The sequence below is a fragment of the Hyla sarda genome, chromosome 1, assembly GCF_029499605.1.
Source record: "Hyla sarda isolate aHylSar1 chromosome 1, aHylSar1.hap1, whole genome shotgun sequence".
NCBI lineage: Eukaryota > Metazoa > Chordata > Amphibia > Anura > Hylidae > Hyla > Hyla sarda.
This window is the reverse complement of record NC_079189.1, coordinates 544769239-544790723: the sequence shown is the minus strand read 5'-3', so window position 1 is coordinate 544790723 and position 21485 is coordinate 544769239. Positions and strand designations below refer to the sequence as shown.

Here is a 21485-nt window from a genome sequence, read left to right as displayed (position 1 = left end):
TAGTGACTTAATTACATGAGGAGGAGGTATGTTACAGTGTATCACCCCAGTAGTAAGGCGATTACATGAGGAGGAGGTTTGTTACAGTGTATCACCCCAGTAGTAATTAGATTACATGAGGAGGAGGTTTGTTACAGTGTGTCACCCCAGTAGTAAGGAGATTACATGAGGAGGAGGTTTGTTACAGTGTGTTATCCCAGTAGTAAGGAGATTACATGGGGAGGAGATTTGTTACAGTGTATCACCACAGTAGTAAGGAGATTACATGACGAGGAGGTGTGCTACAGTGTGTCACCCCAGTAGTAAGGAGATTACATGAGGAGGAGGTTTGTTACCGTGTGTCAACCCAGTAGTAAGGAGATTATATGAGGAGGTTTGTTACAGTGTGTCACCTCAGTAGTAAGGAGATTATATGAGGAGGGGGTTAGTTACAGTGTGTTATCCCAGTAGTAAGGGCATTACCTGAGGAGGAGGTTTGCTACAGTGTATCACCCCAGTAGTAAGGAGATTACATGAAGAGGAGGTTTGTTACAGTGTATCACCCCAGTAGTAAGGAGTTTACATGAGGAGGAGGTATGTTACAGTGTATCCCCCTAGTATTAAGGTGATTACATGAGGAGGAGGCTTATTACAGTGTTTCACCCCAATAGTAAGGTGGGGCGTGTCCAAGGGCGGAGATAATGGGCAGGGTCAAGGGGCGGCAAAATTAGCTTGCGCCTAGGGAGGCAAAAATCATTGCCCAGCCTTGGATATTCTTTTGTTTTGCTATTGAAGGATCACATGAGATCTAGACAGATACCAACCAATAGATTCTGGTAACTGTTGAATGGCATTGCTCGACAGCAGCAGGTCTTGTAAGCTTTCGCACCCCGAAATTCCGTCTTCCACCATTTCGATGTTGTTTTTTGACAGATCTAAGTATATCAGTTGTTTCAGACTTCCAAGAAACTGTAGCACGAGAAAGGAAACACTATGTAAGGCAGCGTATGAGCGGTGTCCGTAAATATATCACATGCTTAGATGTAACAATCTCCACATTCTGAACAAAGATTTTGTGTTATGTGTCCTCGGAAACCGAACTGGATCTTCGAGAGGTTTTACATTTCTAAAATGTTTACATCCTGCATGTTGGTTTAGAATGTGAAAGACAATGTCCTGACTGCATAAAAATTGTAAAGGAGCTCTAAAAATACAGAAACCATATTTTGCTGAGGTCATACGAGTATACGTTATATTCTAGGTGGCTATGTCAGGGCACATACATACCCCTGGAATATAGGTAAGTCTATTGCCATCCATCCAGAATTCCTTTAACCCACTCAATTGTTCAAGTACTTCAGGCTAAAAGAAAATGAAAATGATATACGGATTATATACGGTATGTAAAATGATTAAATCCACAAAAATAACACTTAAGTACACTCAAGTAAATAAACATAAAGTACTAAAGTATGCTGTATGGGACAGATACTGTCATGTAAGAACTACATCTAAGTCCCAAAAGGCCACGAAGAACTAAGAGTTGATCCTTAGTGAAGACCCCTCAATTGGTTAAAGCCAAAAAAGGCATTTAATAAAGCCATCTTTAGACTCCTATATTACTGTAAATACTCCTATCAATGGTCACTCCCATTCATTTCAACAAGACCCATAAAATCCACTTCTTCAACTGACATGACCTTTAAACAAAAAAAATTAAATGTAGAAAGTGAAACGATAAAGCTAGGTGCACACTACAGAATTTTGTTGCACAATGCACACAGCAGCGGAACTGTCCCCATCGAAAGAATGATCTTTCTCATTCCTTCGGCAGAATACATAGTCATTTATGAGAAAGGCAAAGTCTGTGCAGTCCTAGTACCAAGTGATTCAGTCAGCACCAGCTGTCCCCGGGACCTCTGGGCAAAAAAATTCCAGCCAGACATTTCTCAGTCTGAATCCAGCCTAAGTGCATTTGCCTGACTGCAAAAACAACTTTTATTGCCGACCATTAACAGACTGACCTCAGTGGTAGTTCCAGACCTGAGTGCAATATTGATCTGTTTGGCCATGTAAACTGAAGGTCAAAAAGGATAAGACTGGGCTGTGCGCCATGTGAAATATACACCAGGGTCACTTTTAACTTTTATACACTGTATTACCGTTACTGTAAAGAGTAACCAAAAAAAGAAGAAAATCCAACTAAATAGTCTGGTCGAGGCCATCCTACTTAAGTCAGATTATTAAATAATAGACAAACCGACACTATATAGATACATAGATGTGAATAACAAAATCATAAGACACCAGTTTGAGCAGGGAGTTTTTGCAGTGCTTACCACTTCTGTGAATTCATTACTTCCGAGATCCAGTCTCTCAAGCTGTGTAAGTCTATTCATAGTTCTGAAAGAGGAAGGCGTCAGAGAAGCAAGTTATATTTTTGTAGTGACAGCAGTACATATATTAGAATGACATTTCTTATCCTCTTGACACCAAGTAGGGTAACTCCGTAGAATAGCATTGCCAGACCAATAAAACTCTTGTGGTGGAGATATATCTTTATGTACCCCTTCTACCCATCATGGAGTGAGGGAACAAGCAGCACTCACGATGCCTGTTACTAGGAATCTCTAATGAATTAAAATGGGAATCTGAACTTCCACCTGATTTTCTCTTTTCTAATGTGTTCATTATGCTGGGGATGAAACATGTTGGGAATTGTAGGTAAACCAAAAAGTCTAGAAATGTTGCTTAAAAAGTACGTAAGCTGAAGATGTTCTGTTCTTTGGAAAATTCCTATTTTTTGGAAGGATACTCTAAAAATAAGCTGATCACAAAATGTGTCTGGTGGAATGCCTAGGTATTTGCTGTAGTCTGCTGGAAACCCGAAGTATTAAAAATTCCATATAGCGCCACCACAGGGGAAATTAAATAGGTTATTCAGTATGAGGGGAGGGGGGTCCCAGCAGCTAACAGCATTTAAAAAAATACTTTTACTTCTGTTCTGCACTCCTGCGGTGCCTATGGTGACTCGCTCCAGTCCCCTACTGTGATCCTCTTCCTTCCCAAAATTGTCAAGTTGGGACCCAGAGTTTCCCACTGCCCCTCATCCAATCACTGGTCACGGCGATGTCCTGCCTCAGCCAGTGATTGGCTGAGGGGCAATGTGACACTGGGCCCTGATGTCACTCCGGGCCTAAGCATCACAATTTCAGGAAGGAAGAGGATCGCAGCCAGGGACCGGAACGCATTACCAGAGGCAACGCTGGAGCAAAGCAGGTGTTAAATGCTGTTTACTGCCAAAGTTCTGATCTCTCCCACTGAATAACCCCTTTAAGCATTACACACTACCCATTCAAATAAAATTGCTGTCTGTCTCTGTCTGGAGGTCCTATCCCGTCCTTTATTGTACACTCTTTATAACCCTTCTCCACTCTGGCTTAAGGTGGCCATACGTTTTCAAAAACTGTCTGCTAAACAAATGTTCTCTCTCCTGGCCTCCCCATACACAAGAACATTCGGCATGGTCGAAGGATCATGTGGTCTCTACAGGGAGGGGAGTGGTAAGGCATAGCCAGACAGCTCTTGCGCAAGCTTATCAGATGAAGCGGTTAAAATACAACACGCTTGACCCTTCTCTGCATCAACTTAATTTGTAGGTGGAGAGTAGGGAAGATATTAAGACATTTGGCCAAACTTAAGAAACGTGGCGGGTTTTGTTGACTTTATTGGCCTTTATAGAGAAGCGGATTCAGAATAGGGGACACCGCTTTATCAGAATTCTCTATTTGGGTATGTGAAAATATGTTTTCTAAACTGGACAACTCCTTTAAAGGGGTACTCCGCTGCCCTGCTTCCGGAGCTCCGCTCCCCAGCATCCTGAAGTTTATTGTTCCGAACGCTGTGTGCGGGCTTCCGTGTTCAGGGCCGCCCCTCGTCACGTCACACCCGCCCCCTTCCCATAGACTTTCCTTGAGGGGGTGAGCGTGACGTCATGAGGGGGCGGGCGTGACATCACGAGGAGCGGCCCTGAACAAGGAAGCCCGCACACAGCGTTCGGAACAATAAACTTCCGGACACTGTGGAGCTGAGCTCCGGAAGCAGGGCAGCAGAGTACCCCTTTAAGGCTTGAGCACCAGTTCCTGTTGTAAGATTTTGGGAATACTGGGAAAGGGAAACTACCAGGGATTTATTGGGAATTCCCTCTTCACTTTCAGCTCCAATGCAAATCAGACTCAATCATTGCATAATGATATGTTGTGTAACTTTCCAAAATACTTTGTGAGTCATTTAATTGATGCCCTTACTGTCTCTTTTAGCTGTTAACAAATGGGAACACGATAATAATTTTACCCACTGGCAGAAAGCAGAGATCTTTTAATAAGGAAGAATAGAAATGAAGTAGTTTAGAAAGTACATTTTTAATATACAAGGATAAATCTGTGTTTTGGTGCATCTGTGTTTGGCTAAAATCACATGTGTAGCACTTATATAAAGGAGTGCTGTTCTTCTCCCCGTGTATCTGATCAATTTCTAATTTCCTCTCTGAACTGTGACCCTGTGGTTGCTAGGCAACAGAGCCCACACTTTCCCACAAACCCCCTTTGCTTGCATACACAGTCAAAACTAGCAGCAATATGTAGTTGGACTGAGCATGTCTGACCGTCTCAGCGGATGCCCTAAGTCGGTTGTAACCAAGGGCAAAAGGGGCAAAAGCAAAGAAGGCACATGGGGGATAAGTAAGCGTATATCTCTAAAACTGTACATTTTTAGAATTGCTTTCACATTTGAAACATACTTAATTTCACATAATACATCAGTTTAGCCCTATTTATCTTTGTGGTAAAAAACCCTTTAAGGAACATAATCCGTTCTCTAAAAGCTATTATCTGAATCCATCCCTGGTGTAATTCTTATCACTTTGGAACGGTTTGGCTCTGATCACAATGTTCACATGAGGGAGACTGAGTCTTATTAGATGTGCAGCAGAACCACGGTATTCAGTGAAGTGCATACTCTGTGTTTACATTCGTAATACTGTAAGTAATATGCTCGCATTTTTTTGGACGGTTCTTGGCAAGAATTTACGTCAAAAATGTTCTAATGCATCTGAACAGGGTTGCCGAAACTCCCTTCATCCATGAACTGGATACAGACTGTCATTGGGTCTGAGGTAAAAATCTATTTCAAACCAAACACACATAAAGGGGGAGATTTATCAAAACCTGTCTAGAGGAAAAGAAGTTGCTGATTTCCCCATAGCAACCAATCAGATCACTTCTTTAAAGGGGTACTCCGGCGCTTAGACATCTTATCCCCTATCCAAAGGCGTGTGACGTCACGCTCCGCCCCTCAATTCAAGCCTATGGGAGGGGGCGTGACAGCTGTCACGCCCCCTCCCATAGGCTTGCATTGATGGATGGAGCGTGACATCAAACGGGGGCGGAGGTGTGACGTCACACGCCGCCTGCCCTGTGGTCGCCGGTAATCAGACCCGGAGCGAACATGCTCCGGGGACTGATTTTAACTGGGGTGCTGCTTGCAAGATCATGGGGGTCCCCAGCAGCGGGACCCCCGCGATGAGGCATCTCCAAAGGATAGGGGATAAGATGGCTGATCGCGGGGGTCCCACTGCTGGGGACCCCCGCGATCTTGCAAGGAGCACCCCAGTTAAAATCAGTCCCCGGGGCATGTTCACTCCGGGTCTGATTACCAGCGACCACGGGGTAGGCGGCGTGTGATGTTACACCTCCGCCCCCGTGTGATGTCACGCTCCGCCCCTCAATGCAAGCCTATGGGATGGGGCGTGACAGCTGTCATGCCCCCTCCCATAGGCTTGAATTGAGGGGCGGAGCGTGACGTCACACGGGGCAGAGGTGTGACGTCACACGCCGCCACACGGAGGCGTGACGTCACAAGCCTTTGGATAGGGGATAAGATGTCTAAGCGCCGGAGTACCCCTTTAAAGAAGTGATCTGATTGGTTGCTATGGGGAACTCAGCAACTTTTCCTCTGGACAGGTTTTGATAAATGTCCCCCAAAGAGGGCCAAAATTTCACTGTGTCAATTGAGGGATACAGGTTGGCATACAGTGTTTTCCCATTAGAAGTGAGTAGTGTTTTCTTTTTTTCTACAATCTATAAGCACTCATAAATATATACTTGTTCAGTCTGTAAATCCTGACCATGACCTAGAAGACAAGACATTACTGACACAGGAATTACAGATCCAATTTCTAGCAGGAGAGATAAACTAGAAGGAATTACAGCTGACAAGTTCTTAGCCCTTTATTTGCCTTTTCTTTCTGGATAACAGCTGACTCTTCTCTTCTTTAAACTACAGTGGTCCCTCAAGTTACAATATTAATTGGTTCTGGGACGACCATTGTATGTTGAAACAATTGTATGTTGATACCATAACTCTATGGAAACCTGGTTATTGGTTCTAAAGGCACCAAAATGTCATCCAAAAATAGGAAAAAGTGAGAATTAAAGAAAAATAAGTAGATAACTAATATAGATAAAGCAAATCCTTACATATAAAAGTAAGAAAGATCTGCTGGGAGCTGTAAATCACTGTCTATATCAGTGTTTCCCAAGCAGGGTGCCCCCAGCTGTTGCAAAACTACAACTCCCAGCATGCCCGGACAGCCAAAGGCTGTCCGGGCATGCTTGGAGTTGTAGTTTTGCAACAGCTGGGGGCACCCTGCTTGAGAAAAACTGGTCTATGTAGAGGACAGGAGCTTCTTCAGGGTCCTGTACAGTACACACAATGTCCTAAAAAAGTAATGGAGTCACCCTCACCTGGTGTCCAAAGGAGCAGCTGACCCTGGTACAGGTAAAGTGTACAGAACATGTAATACCTCCCTGTACTGTAGGGGGCACTATCAGACACCAGTCAGTGCATACGCATCAGTAATACAGGGGTTTTACCAGTGAATGCCCATTTTGATTGGTCGGTTCTTCCGGCCATTGACATGTTTCACAGATCTGGACTGTCTATACATTGTATGTTGAGTCTGGTTTCAACTTACGATGGTCCAGAAAAGACCATTGTATGGTGAAACTATTGTATGTTGAGGCCATGTCACGATGCCGGCTGGCAGGTAGTGGATCCTCTGTGCCAGAGAGGGATTGGCGTGGACCGTGCTAGTGGACCGGTTCTAAGTCACTACTGGTTTTCACCAGAGCCCGCCGCAAAGCGGGATGGACTTGCTGCGGCGGTAGTGACCAGGTCGTATCCACTAGCAACGGCTCAACCTCTCTGGCTGCTGAAGATAGGCGCGGTACAAGGGAGTAGACAGAAGCAAGGTCGGACGTAGCAGAAGGTCGGGGGCAGGCGGCAAGGTTCGTAGTCAGGGATGATAGCAGTAGTACTGGTACACAGGCTTTGGACACACAAAACGCTTTCACTGGCACAAGGCAACAAGATCCGGCAAGGGAGTGCATGGGAGGAGGTCAGATATAGTCAGGGACCAGGTGGAAGCCAATTAAGCTAATTGGGCCAGGCACCAATCATTGGTGCACTGGCCCTTTAAGTCTCAGGGAGCTGGCGCGCGCGCGCCCTAGAGAGCGGAGCCGCGCGCGCCAGCACATGACAGCAGGGGACGGGAACGGGTAAGTGACCTGGGATGCGATTCGCGAGCGGGCGCGTCCCGCTGTGCGAATCGCATCCCCGACGGCCATGACAGTGCAGCGCTCCCGGTCAGCGGGACCGACCGGGGCGCTGCGGAGAGAGAGACGCCGTACGCGCTCCGGGGAGGAGCGGGGACCCGGAGCGCTAGGCGTAACAGGCCATTGTAAGTTGAAGGATCACTGTATCATGAACAGACCCAGGATTGTTGTTAGGCTGCTCCAACAATAAGCACTGACAAACGCTGAATGAACCGAACAGGAAAACATATAAAAAGATGCAAGTGCGTGATTTGGTGGAATGCAAGTTCAATAAACATTCTAATCCCAGCACAGTATAATAAAGGGTGTGCCCAAATGAGACGGGTTCACAGTCAGACCAGCACTGCAGCCAAGGCACCTCGCCGCAGATACCTGGCACTCCACCATTAATTAGAATTAGTCTGTGTATGTCACAGTGACATGTAATTCTCAACCTAAAGAGATTTAGGCAGAAAATAAAACATCTGCTATATGACAAACCCTACGAGACATGGTGCATCTATACATATCATTATTATGTATGTGTATCACAAACATTTTGTCACCTCTTGTTGTTTTAGGCAAGCTACAAATCAAACTTTGCTGCCTGGTAACCCAAACTGTTTTCTGAACACGGTAGGCTTCAGCCACATATCGGTATTGTACAAACAATACTGCTTCCATGGCTGCGTCCACCAAACACTGGCATGTAGCCCTATTAATAATGCTTTGGTTTCAGCCTTCTGCATACTATATTACAAACAATGCTCAAAGGACTAATCGATCTCAAAAGACAAAAAGTTTGATGAAGATTTTATCCAAGTAGAAAAAAATTGTTAGAAAAAGATAAGATTAGTGAACACATATAGATGTCTCCCATTAAACATAGTAATAAATCTGTATGTTGTGAGCTCCCCCTAGGGGTGGCTGTGACAGACAGAATGTTATCATTTACCTCTACAAATGTGTGAGGAGAGGCATGGGACTTGCAGCTCTATGTAGCTATATTAAAACACAATTTTACAACATTTAGGGGAAGATTTATCAAAAAGGGCAAGTTGCTGAGTTGCCCATAGCAACCAATCAAACCGCTTTTTCCAGTTTTCAGAGGCCTTTTTAAAAAATGAAAAAAGCGATCTGATAGGTTGCTATGGGCAACTCAGCAAGTTTTCCTCTGGACAGGTTTTGGTAAATCTCCCCCATGATGTTGAGTCTTTTTAGATTACCAGATGTATTTTAATGGTATTAACAATCCATTTACAAATAATTGATCATTAAGATCTACCAATCATATTTAAGGATACACTTTACAAGGTAAAAGGGAACCTGTCATGTTGAAAATGCAGTCCACTCTGCGGGCATCCTGTTATAGAGCAGGAGGAGCTTAGTACATTGATACCTAGTTGTGTGGGAAAAGTCTCAGGATAACGCTGCTCATTGGGGTACGGTCCTAATGACGGTCCTACTCAGTGTATGAAGGCTATCTCTGTGCGTGTGCATGTAGAAAGAGCTGTCACATGTTACCAGAATGAGCAAATAGTCAAGTGGATGGTCTTACTCAGTGAGTGACAAATCTCTCAAAAGAACACTTACATACATACATACACACACACACACACACACACACACACACACACACACACACACACACAGAGAAACCTGTCAATTTCTGAGTAGGACCACCCATATGACTACTCAATCCAGAATAAGCAGAGTTTTACATGGCTAAATGACAATTTATCCTTTAACTTTTCTCACAAAACTATAATATATATATATATATATATATATATATATATATATATTTAGCTGCTCCTGCCCAATAATAGCATGATGCCTGCAGACCGGAAAGTATTTTCAACGTGACATGTTTCCTTCAATATGAAATAAAGAAATACTTACTTTGGTAACATTTTTAACTGATTCTCCCGAAGTTCCAAAATTTGAAGTTTCGTTAACCTATGGAATTTATAAAGTTAATTAGTGATAATAGAGTGTCTGAAAGAACAAAGAGATAAAGCCAATAACACTAAATAGTCAATAAAAACTGAGGAGATAAAGTTGCAGAAATGTTGGTAATAACCTCATTACCAGGTCCATTTCACTAGTGCATGAGCAGACTTGTGGTCACATGGCTCAACTGGGCTAGTTGTTATGATATGCTTTTTTGCTAATATGTAAATGAGGCTCAAGTGCTCAAGGCGGTGAATAGGAGAAAATGGGCTGGCTAACCCCGGGCTCTTGTCATGCTGGGGAAAGCCCCCTAGGCACTTAAGCATCATTTACACATTAACAATAAGGCTTATAGCTAAGTAAAGAAAAGGACTATGGTGATAAAAAGATATGCCTTACAGGAGTACTCCAGTGCAAAACTTTTTTTTTTTAAATCAACTGGTGCCAGAAAGTTAAACAGATTTGTAAATTACTACTATTAAAAAAAACTTTATCCTTCCTGTACTTATTAGTTGCTGAATACTACAGTGGAAATTCTTTTCCGTTTGAAACACAGAGCTCTCTGCTGACATCACAAGCACAGTGCTCTCTGCTGACATCTCTGTCCATTTTAGGAACTGTGCAGAGAAAAGGAAATCCCCATAGCAAACATTTGCTGTTCTGCGCAGTTCCTAAAATGGACAGAGATGTCAGCAGAGAGCACTGTGCTCGTGATGTCAGCAGACAGCTCTGTGTTTCCAAAAGAAAAAAAGTTTCCGCTGTAGTATTCAGCAGCTAACAAGTACAGGAAGGATTAAGATTTTTTTTATAGAAGTAATTTACAAAATCTGTTTAACTTTCTGGCACCAGTTGATTTAAAAAAAAAAAAAAAGTTTTTCACCGTAATACCCCTTAAAATTATGATGTTTAGCCCTATCTAGCCATAGTCTTATTTACACCCCTGTTTTTCTGCAGACAGCAGCTTTGTTTCCTTTTCATTAAAAAAATCTAGAGATGCAGCATCAATTCCTAAGTACACAACTCTTCAATTCTGTTAGCGATTCAGCACAGATGCTCTAGAAGTTGCCAACCAGTCTCTATTTACAAGCTGCCAGAAATGCAGTCGAGCACTGAACATGGAAATATGGCCCAAAACTGCTGATGGAGAGTAATAAGTCTCTATGGGGAAATCGGCAAGCTGGGGTAGGAAATACCAACTTTCCACCTTCTGAGGCAGAGCTACTTTACATAATTTATTTATATATTTTTATTATGGGACTTTTGTTGATGGTCTATCCTCTGGATAACCCATCAGTATAGGGGAGGGTCAGACACCCAGCACCCCCACCAATCAGATTACTTAAGGTGCCTTTGTGCTCCTGCAAGTTACCTAACAGGCATATTGCTGGACACTTGAAATTGTCTGAACCTGGAATTGAAGCTCATTCCATCTACTTTAATGGGATGCAATGCAACATGCAATACCAGGTACATCAGCTGCAGAACGTAAGGCAGTGCCTCCAGTAGGAACTGAAGAGGCCGCAGCACGAGTACAACTGTCCCATAAATCAGCGGGACCGCCAGGTATGAATGGACTGTTTTACGGAAGAAGAAAAAAAAAGTCCCAGAAAGACCCTGAGGCCATGTTCACATGTCGGAATTTCCGTGCCAGATTCCGCATTGGAATTTGGCACAGAGATTCCGCTGAGTTCAACGGGATTCTGCTGGCTGTGCACATGGCGGAATTTCCGTGCCAGATGTTTCAGGCATGGAATGCCATCTTCCGTGTCCACAGAAAGAATGGACACATTCATTCTTTCTGCAGCCTCCGCACAGAATGAATAGTCGTCTATGAGATGGCGCATTCCAGTGCGGTCCTAGTTTATGCCGACGCCCGCAGTTTGCGGACTGTCCGGAGATTCTCTGTGCGGGCATTCCGTAGTGTGAACATAGCCTAAAAGTTTCCATTCAGTCAGATTGTGGAACAGGAGGCAGGGTGTGTATATATATATATATATATATATATATATATATATATATATATATCCTATAAATGTGACATGTTAACAGTATATGCTGTGGGTTGGGGGAAAAAAAAAGTTGACCCCATAAAGCTACTAATTTGCTAGTCATTCACTATCTGCACAGGAAACCTTGGATAAGAAAACATCTATTTTAATATAACTTAACATTTATAATAGATTAAATAACAGTATACCAATACTAACTAAAAAGCCTTTATCACCAAAAGCTGTGCCCCGGTGTGGACTTTCCGAGGCTTGTATAGGAACAACTTCTCTCTTATTGCATTACATCATGATTTAATAAAACATGGCCAGCAAGCATGTAGGTCTAAAAGACAACCGGTCCCCTCCCTATCCACACAGCTGAACAAGAACAATAGGTTTTAGGTAATTGATTTAGACTTTTACAGCAACTATTCTACAAACCCCACAAGAATCGCATCAAGAGAAAGTCAGTCAAATGGAAATCTTTAAAAGCATCTAAAATCAATGCGAGGCCTAGAAAATAAAATTCAGAGCCCACAGATGTCACCCTTTTAGATATAAAGCCCGAGCACCATCTAAGAGGATTTCCCACGTGGGTTAACAAGAAGAAAAACCACACAACTGACTATTTGCTGACATAGGAGTTCAACAGTGCAAAGACATGGGATTTTTAGTGTGAACTTGGCTGGAGACCTCAGGAAATGTTGGCTGCAAACTACAAAGGGTAACAAGCTGAAATGCTGTGCTTGTGTCTCCCAATAATGGGTAGAAGAAGGGTGAGGAGTCATTACAAGTACAAAACTAAGGATGACAAGCACAGGACTAGCAGAAGGAACCAGAAAAACAGAATAATAGAATTACTGGACATAATTCCTTATACTATAAACCTTTGTAAAACACAAAGTATTACAATGTAAACTGTCTTTCCTTCTAATACTTGCTAATGTCAGGTGCACATAAAAAAATCTCCAGAATGCACCTTTTTCTCACTATGGAAACTGGCTCGGAGTCATTCTGATCTGGACTTTTTACTTCTTAAAGGGGTACTCCACTGACCAGCATTCGGAACATTTAGTTCTGAACGCTGTGTGCATGCTGTGGGGGTTGGCCACGCACCCTCATGAAGTCACATCCTGCCCCCTCAATGCAAGTCTATGGGAGGGGCCACGCCCCCTTTCCATAGACTTGCATTGAGGGGGCGTGGCCGACCCCCGCAGCATGCACACAGCGTTCAGAACTAAGTGTTCTGAACGCTGGCCAATGGAGTACCCCTTTAAACCTCCCCCTCACCAGTCTATCCTGAATGCTGCAGTCAGGCTCATCTATCGAATGTTTTACTCTTACAAAGTTCTCCACAGTGCTTCACCTCCTGACATCTTTTCCTTCATCTCTGTCTACCACCTTACCGAGGCTCTGCATGCTGCAGATAATCTAAGACTAACATCCTCCATAATCCAAAACTTTCCCTCCTGCCTTCAATACTTCTCTCATGCTGCGCCAGAGAGCCCTAAAAACACATCAGGCCTTTCACCCTTACTCCAACTCACCAATATTCCTCAAATGTAATTCAACATCCCCCAAATTCACTTAATATATAATACATTCAGGGACATAAGTATGGTGGGTGCGAGGCTACTTTTGTATAGTATGTGGCACATGGTATGTAGAGTCCTTGTTACAAATGTTGCATTGGGGCCCAGGAGCTACATGTAACACAGTCACTGGCTGGATGGCTGGCTCATACAGATTTAAAGGAGAACTATGAGATTGAAAATGTTATCTCCCGTACGGGGCCGTGGCTCTCTACATAGAGAGCGCGTGTCGACCACCGCACGAGGCAGCGGCTGACACGCGCCCTCCATTTACTGCTATGGGAGAGCCGAAGTGCTGCCTTCAGCAATTTCCAGCTCTCCCATAGCAGTGTATGGAAGGGGCATGTCGGCCGCTGCTTTGTGCGGTGGTAAACACGCCCTCTCTAACCAGAGAGCCGGGGCCCCGTACGGGAGATCGTGGGGGGCACCAGCGGTCGGACCCCCCGCGATCTGAAACTTATCCCATATCCTTAGGATAGGGGATAAATGTTTCAATCCCGTAGTTCTCCTTTAAGTGTACTACCCTGTGCGTGTGTTTTGTTTAGTTTTTTTTTTTTTATTAGGCTAGGGCAACATAGCGACTTTGGTTGCATGACAACAAATTGCACCCAAGTCATGTGACTAAAATCATGCAACTTAGCTATGACTAACTGTCACACAACTTTTACCAGTTAAGATCTCGGTGTCCACAGCATATCACTGCCAAATCACAGAAGTCACAATCAGGTAGAAGTCCTAGGCCACTTGCATTGAGGTCAATGGTGGGCAATTTGTGACCAAAATATTTTCAAGGATTTTTTATTTTTTTTTGGCAACTGTCGCATTAGAGGTCACAGTTCGACATTATGATATTTGTGTCGCGTGAACAAAATCACCATGTAGCCCACAACCTTAAAGTGAGCCTGTCATCACTTCATGCAGTCATTGGGGCATTCCCTGGTGGATTCTCCCCACCCCACCAGCTATGATTCAGAAATCTATCATTCAAGGCTGGTACGGCAGGCATAAGCCTCCTGGATCATTCCCAATGAAACGTGGTTTGGGCTGCATGATAGTGATGACAGATTCCCTTAAATAAAACAATGCTGGACTATCATTGCACTTTAACCTTTCTCTCATTTGAGCAGGTCCCTCCCATCTAATGTTTGAACTGTTAAAGGGGTACTCCACCCCTAGACATCTTATCCCCTATCCAAAGGATAGGGAATAAGATGTCTGATCGCGGGGGTCCCGCCGCTGGGGACCCCCGCAATATAGCACACAACACCCAGCTGTTACTGCTCCGGAAGCGCTGGAGGGTCTGGCTCCCGACCACGGGGACGGAAGATCGTGACGTCACGACTCCGCCCCTGTGTGACGTCACGCACCGCCCCCTCAATGCAAGTCTATGGGAGGGGGCGTGACGACTATCACGCCCCCTCCCATAGACTTGCATTGAGAGGGGGGGGGCGTGACATCACACGAGGGCAGAGTCGTGACGTCACGATCTTCCGTCCCCGTGGTCGGGAGCCAGACCCTCCAGCGCTTCCGGAGCAGTAACAGCTGGGTGCTGCATACTATATTGCGGGGGTCTCCAGCTGCGGGACCCCCGCAATCAGACATCTTATCCCCTATCCAAAGGATAGGGGATAAGATGTCTAGGGGTGGAGTACCCCTTAAAAAAAAAAAATTACTATTTGTTACTCTGAATTGTAAAGTGCTGCAGAATATGTTGGTGCTGTATAAAGAAATATTATTATTGATATTGAGATATATATATATATATACATATATATATATATATATATATATATATATATATATATATATATGATGTTGTAAATAAAAATACATCAGGGTTTGTAGTATTCTAAAATGTGTTTAACATCAGTTACAACTTATATTTTGGGTTTATATGTGAACAAAGTTAGTTAAAGTAAGAACTGTAGGTGCTGTGAGTAATGTAATTCAGTCCCTCGAGCAAACTTAGGCAAGAGACGGTCTGTGTGTATACATTGTGTCATAGATGGGGTATACATTCATATGCATTCATTGCTCTTCTGTAATGTTTATAAATGGCGCAGTCTGGGCAGACGCAGCCCCAAGGTTTCCTCATGGAGACTGAAATACTGCAGCAAACAGATCATAAAATATAACTCTGGGCATTGTTGATTTTCATCTTAAACTATTCAAGTCCAGAATATAAATCAGATACACTTTTTAAGTAGGAACCATCTGCTCATTACATATTACACTGATTTTTATGGTGCTCTATAGAGATACACTTAAACAGCGCTGACATCAATCAACCAATATAGAACCCTATGGAAATATGAAGACTAGCAAAATCTGAGCAAAAAAGCAACATGAAAATGAGTACAGCTGAGAGAGCCAAGGCACAATGTTTTCTATTATTAGGGGCAATATCCCCTGATGCTCAGATGGAGCAGCAGTCACTTTGTGAGATGTAAGCAGTCCTGTGGGTTATCTGGGGTTTGCACAGGATTGCAGATAACCAGATAGCCTTAAAGAGGTACTCAAGTGGGAAAAAAAATACTTTTTTTTGATCAACTGGTGCCAGAAAGTTAAACCGATTTGTAAATTACGACTAAGGGTGCAGATGGACACCTGAAACGCGTCACTATGTATCCTGTTTGCTGGCTTTTAATAATAAAAAAAAAAAAAGATTTTTGCACTATTCCCTCGCTGGACAACTTTCCCGATTAGTAAATTACTTCTATTAAAAAATCTTTACCCTTCCAGTACTTTTAAGCAGCTGTATGCTACAGAGGAAATTATTTTATTTTTGAATTTCTTTTTTGTCCTGTCCACAGTGCTCTCTGCTGACACCTCTGTCCATGTCAGGAACTGTCCAGAGCAGCATAGGTTTGCTATTGGGATTATCTCCTGCTCTGGACAGTTCCTGATATGGGCATCAGATGTCAGCAGAGAACACTGTGGACAAGACAAAAAAGAAATTCAAAAATTAAAGAATTTCCTCTGTAGCATACAGCTGCTAATAAGTACTGGAAGGATTAAGATTTTTTAATAGAAGTAATTTACAAATCTGTTTAACTTTCTGGCACCAATTGATAAAAAAAAAAAAATGTTTTCCACCGAAGTACCCCTTTAAAGAGCTCCTCTGGAAGGTGTACAACAGTTCTTTCCAATAACTGAGCAGTCAACGTAAAAAGGGTGTCACCAACATGCTCCCCCACCCCAAATCTTTGCAGTTATACAGTCATAATATACTATGTGACTTTGGTTTATTCCAGAAACCTAAAGGGGTAATCTAGAAGGATAAAAGTGTTCTCAAACAAACTGGTACCAGAAAGTTATAAAGATTTGTACATCACTATTTAAAAATCGTAACCCATCCACTACTGAGTTGTTGTATGCTCCACAGGAAGTTGTGTAGTTATTTTCTGTCTGACATCATACTCTCTGCTGACACCTCTGTCCATATCAGGAACTGTCCGGAGCAGGAGAGGTTTGCTATGGGGATTTGCTCCTACTCTGGACAGAGATGGCAAACATGGACAGAGGTGGCAGCAGAGAGCACTGTGGTCAGACTGAAAAGTACTACACAACTTTCTCTGGAGGTATTGAGAAGTATTAATGCAGTGTTTCCCAAGCAGGTTGCCCCTAGTTGTTGCAAAGCTACAACTCCCAGCATGCCCGGAGTTGCAGCTTTGCAACAGGTTGGGAAACACTGAACTAATGTAATCATTACCGTAAAGATCTCTATACATAACAAGTTACAGCACAGTACATTATAGTTATAGCTCTCCAGATACCGGCTTAATAGCAATGTCATTCCAGAGACATCTTGTGGTATACGAATTTGACCATCAAAAAAAATTTCTAAAATATTGCATCCCTTTAAATCAAGACAGCTGCTAACAAACCATACGATCGTCTGGACTCACCTGCCAAAATTAGCTGGCAAGAAATCAAGAAAAGCATCATTTAGGTATAACTGAGTCAAGTTTAACAGCTGTGAAAATCCATCTGGGAGCCTAGGGAGAGAAGAAAATATTACCAAAAAATTAGACTGAAAGAAATGCCAACAGAATTGACGGTAAACAGAAAATACTTTGGCGCTCTCTGAACGTAACGGTATGTCATGTGAAGGGACAGATCTCCATCATTTAGAACAAAATTATTATTAATAGAAGATATAAAGCTGTCACGTCCGGCCTCCCAGGATAATGAACACAGCAAATTAACATCTCAGTCCATCAAGAGCAATTTATTCAGTGCACTATAAAGGCTCGATTTAATAAACGCAATGCGACCCAAGGGGTTAAAGGCAGGCAGAACAAGGGCGCAAAAAGAGGCAGTCATTGAGTAAGTAACAGTAACCCAGTTTTTACCAATTTATTACACTTCAGGCACGGGAAATGTCATTTGTCTTATTAACTTTAACTCTTATTAAGTCTGCAAAAAATTACTATGGTTCTGGTACAAAAGGGGGGGGGACATGACAACTTAGTTTGGAAAAATATGGGAAAATTGTAGTATGTGTCTTTTTTTTTAATCTGTATTTCCAAAAGTGGGTGGGAGCCATCTGGTTATAAATTATACATTTGTGTACTGATCTTAGGGTAAATAAATAAATAAAGATTTAGGGGAGGGATTTGTTCACAGGTTTAGAGCCTCTTTTGGTGTAGAAATCACAGAAACGTCTTTGTTGCGCAAAATGTGTGTGACTTTTTGCTAAAGTGGTTTTGACTAAGATGACTTTGGTAAGCACTTTTGGTTTTTTCACTTTGAAGTGATTGCTGATTTATGAAGTGCAACGTTTCTTAAAAAATCCCTCACTTTGTCGCAAGTCTACACCAGCCGAGACCTAGTTGTGGAGAGCATTTTAAAAAAAAAGTAGCATTTATTTTGCAACGAGGTAAAAAAAAGTTGGAGGAGGAATCATGCAAAGTGGTGTTATGAGATGTGAGATTTCTTGCATTTTGCCTACACGTGCCAAATTTATGCCTGTGCGATGATATGATAAATAGGTTGCACATAAGTAAAACCAAAGCAAAAATAAATAACGTCAAAACACGCTTTCTAAAGACAACAATGATAAATGTCCCTCTTAGGATATGTTTACATTACAGAATTTCTGTGTGCGGAATTGCACTCAGGAATTCTGCTGTATAAATCATAACATTGATGTGGATGGGTCTTTCGTTTACCCATTCACACTGCGGGATCCCCAGGCTGCAAAAGTCCTACCAAGCTCACTAGCTGCACACGGCCAAGGAGAAGAGACATGACTGTGCATATGATATTACTACTGCACCAGCTCCAAGACATTGGCATGGTCCTTGGTGGCTTCTCCCCACCACTTCATCGAGTGATAGATCTCTCTCTGTGTTCAGTTAAAATAATATGCAGAGAAAGAAAAGACAAGACAGGCTCTATCTAAGTGCCCTTAAATCCAAAATTGTGAAAAGATGATCTGTTTAGAATCTATCAGTTTCACCTATAGATGAAATAGTGAGATATTGCACTCACCTATCAGCGTTGCGCTGCAGGCACAACACTGTTGATCAGATATAGGAGTTAAAACTCAAGGATATCCCCGCGGCAGCCTTGCATCCATTCCTGGTCATCAGAGATGGCGGTGTGGTTGTTGGAGTCAGATATGTGAGCGAGGAGCTACTCACTGAATTCCATCTGCAATACTGGCGCTTTGCGGGGGAGCTGTAGTACCAAGTAAGGCACGGATGCCAGCCGTAGTAAAACCAATAGGTTTATTTTGGAAGATAGTTTAAATAAACAGGTAGACAACGCGTTTTGCGAGGGAACCCTTGCTGTATTCAGTTAAAAAAAGATCTAATAATCCAGGCAGGTGAAGCAAGAAGAAGCCACAGGCTGTCATGTTGCCAATGTGCGGTGTCATTAACATAATGTATTAAAAGGGAACATGTCATCACTTTCAAGAAGTAGAGTCATTGGGGAGGTTCCCTGTGTCATGTTCCCGGTGGCTCCTGCCCCCAGATCTGTTCCTGTTTGGGTATGGGGAGAGATCTATTCGTAAAGGCTGGTGGGGCGTGGAGAAACTAAGGACCGCACAGAGGACTCTTGGTTCAGGCAGCAATAAAAGGTAAGTTCCCTTTAATGGGGTACTCCGGTGAAAAACTATTTTTTTTTATTTTTTTAAATCAACTGGTGCCAGAAAGATTTGTAAATTACTTCTATTAGAAAATCTTAATTCTTCCTGTACTTATTAGCTGCTGAATACTACAGTGGAAATTATTTTCCGTTTGAAACACAGAGCTGTCTGCTGACATCATGAGCACAGTGCTCTCTGCTGACATCTCTGTCCATTTTAGGAACTGTCCAGAGTAAAAGGAAATCCCCATAGCAAACATATGCTGTTCTGGACAGTTCCTAAAATGGACAGAGATGTCAGCAGAGAGCACTGTGGTCATGATGTCAGCAGAGAGCTCTGTGTTTCAAAAAGAAAAGAATTTCCGCTGTAGTATTCAGCAGTTAATAAGTACAGGAAGGATTAAGATTTTTTAATAGAAGTAATTTACAAATCTGTTTAACTTTCTAGCACCAGTTGATTTAAAAAAAAAAAAAAAAAAAAAGAAAAAAAAAAAAAAAAAAGCTTTTCACCGGAGTACCCCTTTAACTACATTACTGGGGTTGTGATTTTTAAAGACTTTACTATTAGTTTTTCACTATAACCCACTTCTAGACTGTAGACTGCACCAGTGTATCTTTGCTGATTTGACACTAATGGTGATTTAGGGCACATTACAAACTAAAGGCTATTAACACAGCCTATTCGTGTAATAGCGTGCTTTGATATACTGTCAGATTCATGCAGTTTCTCTAAAATGAATCAATGAGGACATGCGATCTGCTTCTTGATTGGTTGGCAAAAAGAAAAAAAAAACGCACTCCTGCAAACTGTTCAATAATCCATTTGCCATTAAAGAGAGAAAGCCCTTTGGAAAAAAAGCACAGAAGCAAAGAAAGAAGGAAGGGCACAAGGGGTTTGAGTCTTGATTTCCGAGCCTTCGTCGCTAAGCAGTTTTCAGTAATAATAATCATTGATTCCCTTGGGTTGCATGTAACATGTCACAGACCTCTTAATTATCCCCTCCTACAGTCACCAATCTGCAGCCTTTACTGCCTAAGCACATAATACATTTACTACCAACATCTCCGCAGATGAAGAAATCTGTGGGAAGACTTAGAAAAATGAACATGCATCTGGATTAAGACCATGACTAATAAACTAATGTTTACTCCATGGTTTAACCAATTATTACTACTTGTCTTGTAGAAAGAAGAAATCGATAAAAGCAACTAGATGTAATGCTCCAACAAATGTAGTTGGAGAACATCATGATACTTACTTGGAAATTGGATTGACGCTTGCTTCGACGATTGTCAAAACTTTACAATTCTTAATATTTTCTGGAAACTCCTGTATACCTGTTAATAATAGAAAAATCCTTAGGTATATGTAAACAAGAGCACTTTCCATAGCATATAGTCAGTGAGAATAGATTATCTGAGTCTATAACCAACTGCAAGAATAATACGCCCATCAAAAAGGCTAAAGACTAGAGAACCTGCACTACTGCATTACCAACAAATTGCAGTACACGTACCTAGTATTGTTGCTGCTGCTATACTGTACATTTGGCATAGATTTGCATATGTCAAACAAGGTCTGTAAATAACCCTCTGATATTAAACATGACAATCGCTCATTGTTAGCCCACACAGTAAATAATTAAAATAGCTGAACCCAAAAAAACAAAGAAGCTGAATATCCGTGTAGGAGAAACTGTTGCGGTTATTAACATGCTATTATAGGACAAGACACTTTGACGACAGTTCCACTCCAACACAGCAGGATATCTATGTCTCTTTATACAACCTTCAAACTATTTCAAAAAATATATAGAATAAAGAATGATATATGATATGATATGGTTGTATACTGTCAGACAACTCGGATTTGCCGTAGGCACGATTTACTTAATGCCACCTCCCAGTAGAGTATAAAGTAGAGAAGAGGCCTCCGAGCAAAGATAAAAATTGGTATCCTCAAAATGGTGCTAAGTTTTTAAAGGATGGTCTGGTGGTTATTCTTTACCATTTCCATGACCCTTGCATCAATTTCTTACCATTGATTACATAACAATGGTCTGGACATCTGAGATAAATTGCCAAGACTAAATGACCCCATCCACGGCTATGCCCCAGCTCTCAAGAGCAGCTGTTTGGGCTACCGCTATGGTTCATATGCTCTTGCCCCACCCCACAGGTAGTTTTTGCTATATCACTTAGGTATCTTAAGACAAAGGTGAATA

The 21485-nt window shown here is 42.3% G+C and overlaps 1 protein-coding gene across 7 annotated transcripts in view; it reads right to left on the bottom strand.

Annotated features, from left to right (window-relative positions):
* The window catches only part of ERBIN (erbb2 interacting protein), a 247483-nt gene that overhangs the window by 55976 nt on the left and 170022 nt on the right, over positions 1-21485 (bottom strand). For all 7 annotated transcript variants that reach the window (XM_056541548.1, XM_056541546.1, XM_056541547.1 and 4 more), the window contains 6 exons: positions 20520-20598; positions 17073-17162; positions 9534-9590; positions 2319-2382; positions 1267-1341; positions 804-948 (listed from right to left, as the gene is read on the bottom strand). In XM_056541548.1, the coding sequence (XP_056397523.1) occupies positions 804-948; positions 1267-1341; positions 2319-2382; positions 9534-9590; positions 17073-17162; positions 20520-20598 (510 nt within the window). The remainder of the gene's footprint in view (positions 1-803; positions 949-1266; positions 1342-2318; positions 2383-9533; positions 9591-17072; positions 17163-20519; positions 20599-21485) is intronic.